The following is a 5079-nucleotide window of genomic DNA, read 5'->3' as shown; positions in this document are numbered from 1 at the left end:
ATGACTGGTTTCACAAAGAGTGAGTTTGATCTTCTTGTTCGTCTTGTTCAACCTGAGATATACCCTCATCCGGGGAAACGAAGAGTTATTGAAAAATTGGACGATCAGTTATTCTTGTTATTAAATTTTTTTCATTTTGGATCACCAACAGTTTCTCATCTCATCACATCACCTTTTCTTAAAACGCAAGATGCAACTATTCGACTTATTCATTCGTTCTTGCAATCCGTCAAAGTTTCTTTATCTGATGTGTTTCTCACGTTTAGACCTGACAGAATTCGTGGAATGGAGGAGGTGGCACTTGTTTTAGACTGTACAGTTTTACCGGTAAACAAAACAGGAAAAGAATTTAATTGTGGAAGCGACTGTTTCAGTGGTAAGCACAAAATTTATTGTGTAAAAGTTGAAGTGGGAGTGAATCCAAAAACAGGAACTGCAAGCACAGTCAGCAAGGTTCATGGCGGAGCAGTTCACGACTATGTCGTGTTTCGTGAGCATTACTCTCAGTTCGCAGCACGTTTGGATGGAGGAAAAATCATGGCAGATTCTGCTTATATTGGTGCTAAAAGTGAATTGGGAGCAATAATAACCAAACCTGTAGGGACACCAGAGCTTGCAGCACATAGAGAAATCGTCGAACGGTTTTTTGGTCGTTTGAAAACATTATTTACAATATTTCGTCGACCTTGGCCCTTAAAAATTTCTTCAATTGCTGAATACTTTTACGTTGCGTTCTGTTTAACAAATTATCACATATTGCAAAACCCATTATCGGAGGAAGATTTTGAGGCAAATCAACTTTTCCTCTCTGATCTAATTACAAAAGCTGAGCAAAAAAGACAGAAAAAAGAATTGGCAAATGAAAAATATAAGCCAGATTACTTAATCGATTGAACCAAAGTTCAACTCCAACTTCAAGTGTAACATCTTTACATGCACTTGAAGATAGTTTGTATTTACATATTTTACCCATATTGACTAGTCCTCTGCGACAGACCGACATTTTTCGAGCGACTCGACAAGTCGACCGATAAAACGTTATCTTTTCTAACTGTTTATTTTTTTTTTTTTTTAATTATTTATAATTTCTTTTCGATATTTTAAATTGCATTTCTGATTATTAAACATTTTTTTGAGTTTTAATCATTTTATATTTAATAATAAAAAGTTTTTTTTTGTCAAAAATAAAAAAATCAAAAATTATTTTTTAGTTCTTATTAAAATTTCATTGTGGTTAATCGACAGATCTTTGTCGAGATCAGTCGAATGACAAAGATCAGTCGTTTGACATAGATCAGTCGAGTTGTTGAAACAATAATTAATGTAATATTTCGTCGAGTTTAATTAAATCTTCACGATTTAGATTCATATTTTAACTCAAATAACTATCTTTTGTTCAAATCAGCCTTGCTTTAATTGTTGGCAATGAGAATATTATAAATACAATCAATAAGCTACGCATGTTTAATTCTTATAATATAATAATTTAAAAGACTTTTTTCCTTTGAAATTTGATTGAGTGAGTTTCATATAATTTTTATCTTGATCATTAACGAAATTCCTCATTTAATAGCAAAACTGGAATTCAATCTCATAAATCGATTTCAATAGCGAAATCTTATAATATTGAAATTATCATACAAGTATTTTTCCGAAGCAAACAAGGTTAAAATAAAACTTCTCAGGCATAATTGAAACAAAAATTTAAGATGCAATTCTTTACAAAGAGCTTATAATGAAAAAAAAGAAGAATAGAATATTTTTATTTAAGATCAGACTTTAATTGAATGAAAGATGATAAGAACATGTAAATTGTCGAAAAGAATTCATTGATCGAAACAATGTTCGCTTGAAAGGCATATGCGAGCTGGCTGGACTTTTTGTTGAAGAAGACTGTCACAGGATATTTGTCATATATGCATTATGGAAGGAGAGAATGACGATTGAAAAAGGCTGTGGAAGAGATGACATAAACGGATGGGAAAGGCGACAATACGTTCATTGAGAAAATATTGTTTGATAAGGAGGAAGATCGTGGTGAATGCGGAGAGAAGGAGAGAGGCTTTTGGAGAGAGGGAGAGGAGAAGAGACTGAGGTTCGATTGGATGTTTGGCATCGAATGGAGGGTTGTTGCATATAAATTCGGATAGGAAGAGAGACGGTTGATGAATTTGTAGCGATTGGGGCTGTTGAACCTCATGTAAATGTGACATTGAAAACTCTTCTGGATGTGACCTATGCGAAATGTTAAGTTTGCCATTTGAAAGGGAGGATTGTAATATTTTGTGTCTCATATGATGAGTTTGTGCTCTCGTGGGAATTGCTGGCAGCTACTACAGCATCCCGGTGAATGTGTAATTACCTGCAGGGAGGTATCGAGATAGCATCAGGTAACAGCATTTTTCCAAGCCGTTCCGAAACTGCTTTTTTGCTCGTTTATAACACCTCTTCAGATTCAGCTCATTTGATGTCTGCTCTGCATCTACAAACGTTGTGTTCTGAATACGACTTTTCTTCTCAGCACCATCCGATTGCATTGAACAGAGAAAATTTTCTCCTGCATTGTTCTCTTTACTCGGAATCTCTGAATATGTATGCATCTTTCTTCTTTAAATGAAAACCTGCAAATTCATCATTGTTCATTCCATTCCATCAAAAGCACAATCAATAATAATGGATGCAATCATACCTGATAAGAAGAGTGAAAAAAGTGAAACAATGGCATGGTTTTTGTTTTCTTCAAATTTCTCACTTAAGTTTTCCATTCTGAATATAAATCGAATCTGTAAAAAATGCCTTATTTTTTTGTGTGTTTCCTTCCAGAAGGCTTGTTCAAGCTGCGAATTTTTAAATCTTTAGAACCCCTGATCTCTTATAGAATCGAGAATGAATTGCTCTGGCGCGTTGAGTTGCACTGAGTAACAAGGTAATTAATAGATTATTTATATGATCAGATCAAAGAAAAAGACAAAATTGAATCTTTCAGTTCTTCTTGAATTGTTGTTGAAAAATCTCTACGATCACAAATTGAGAAAGCACAGAAACCACAATTTTCATTTTTCATTTCTGTAATTGCTGCAATGAATGTTTGGATATATGTCAAAAAAGTTGAGGTTTAATGAGAATGATAACCACCAATGTGTTGCATGGATTGAATATATTTATAAAACATTCAATTGTGTCAAACGCAATTATTTGTGCTTGAATAGATAAAGCAAATTAAATTCTTCCTCCACCATTTCGAAGAAGTCATCAAACTGCAGAAATTGCATAGTTTAAACATCCCTCTTGATTGTTATTTTTTTTGTTAAACAGCAGATAAATCTGCTTTGTAAGAAGTTGAATCATATAAAACCATTTAACTCCATCTAACACTGCATGCATTATTTGTGAAAAACAAAAGAAAAACAAATTATTGCATTATTTCCATTCAATTATTGCAAACTGCATCATCAACACAGAACAGAAAGGCGAATGGTCCATTTGTTATCACAACTTGATCCGCGCAGTCCTGTGATTCTATCTCTTCTTTCAAAATTTGAGTTAATCCAACCAAACAGAATAAAAAGTGTTTGGAAAATCACACAATTTTTTCAACACTTAAGTTTAAAAGTCATCTTGCTGAGAATATCATTCAATGATGAACATATGTTCAAACCAAAAGTGATGCGATTTCATCGAAAAGAACAATTGAATGCGTTGATCATTGAGCCGTATTTTATTTTTTTCTCGAAAGTATCATTATTATTTTCCAAATTTCAAAACTCAAAAATTTCAATTTGAAAAGCTTCTTTAAAAAATAATTAATAGAAAATTTGAGATCAACGCTTGAAAAGTGAATAGTATCAAAGAACTTTAAACTTTCAAAAACAAAAAAGTCTCGACAAGAGAAATACAATTCGACCGACAAATCTCACGTGAAAAATCAGTGTCACAGAGGCTTAATATTGAATTTATTTATATTAACAATTAAATTTTTATTTTTTTCACATACCATATTAATTTTTTTATTCAGGTGATGTTTCAACTGAGCAAGAAATTCAGATCAACGAAAAAAAAGGCAAAAGCAGTGGGGATCAGAAAGAGGTGACAACTTTGAATGAAGATGCTCAAATTTCTTCAATTTCTGAAAGCGATGAAAGTATTGTTTCCGATGATACGGATTGTTCTTTTAAATGGCTGCTTCCTAATCAATGGAAGTCTGCCAAGCAACTTTTTTCTTCATATAATTCCTCTTTTTTAACTTCAGCATTAGCTAATTCTTCTTCTGTTCTATTCCCACCTATACAAAACCTTTCTTCATCTTCAAATGAAACCTCATCTTCATCAACAACTCAACCAGCTTCATCTGCATCTCCACAACCTCCAACAACAATTCTTATTTCGGATCAAACAACACCTTCTCATTCATTAAGTTGCAATCATCACAAGAGACATTTATGAATGAAGGAGTAACTTCCACTAATACCTCTCATTTAACTTCTTCTCCACCTTCAATTTTTTCTCTTCCATCAACGTCAAGTTCAATCGAAACTCATCCAAGTTTTCATTCGTCTCAACCAACATTGGGAAAGCAAAAATATTCAAGTTCAATATCGCAACCACGATCTCTCAATCTGGAACAATTAATGCCTTCAAAGAAAATTCACTGTCATCGTTCCTCCATCCATCCTCCTTCTTCCACTCAGTTTATTCAAACAGAACACAGCCAGACTCCTGATAACGATTGTTTGTGAATTGCAAAAGCACCAGCAAAATCCTGCAAGAATCAAAAAGAGCCCAGTTCTAAACAATGCCAACACAAGCAAACTGTTCTCGAGTATCTTTTGAATGTTAACAGTTCTTAAAAAATTGTCCTTTGCATCTTTTTCATCGGAATTGATATCTTTTCTTAAATTCTTTTATTTATTACGTTTGTTTTTTCTCCAATAATTTTCACATCTCGTTTTTGTATATTTTTCATCAACTATTAAAAATAATAAACAACTGACAATTATTTTAAAAAACAATTTTTGTCAGAAAAAACAACTTAAAAAATAGAACTTTATTGCCCGTTTAGAACAAAAAATGATATGAAAA

General features: G+C 32.8%; 1 protein-coding gene across 1 annotated transcript; it reads left to right on the top strand.

The window, feature by feature from the left end:
- On the top strand, nt 1–894 carry MONOS_10388 (putative DDE superfamily endonuclease; the record flags this gene model as incomplete). The annotated part of the gene is made up of 1 exon (XM_067862834.1): nt 1–894. The coding sequence occupies one exon, from the start codon at nt 1–3 to the stop codon at nt 892–894; it is 894 nt and encodes a 297-aa protein (XP_067736231.1).
- Between the last annotated feature and the right edge of the window lie 4185 nt (nt 895–5079).

The sequence above is a fragment of the Monocercomonoides exilis genome (assembly GCF_001643675.1).
Source record: "Monocercomonoides exilis strain PA203 chromosome Unknown scaffold1-2713096, whole genome shotgun sequence".
Classification (NCBI taxonomy): Eukaryota; Preaxostyla; order Oxymonadida; family Polymastigidae; genus Monocercomonoides; species Monocercomonoides exilis.
This window is presented reverse-complemented; position numbering and strand designations above follow the sequence as displayed.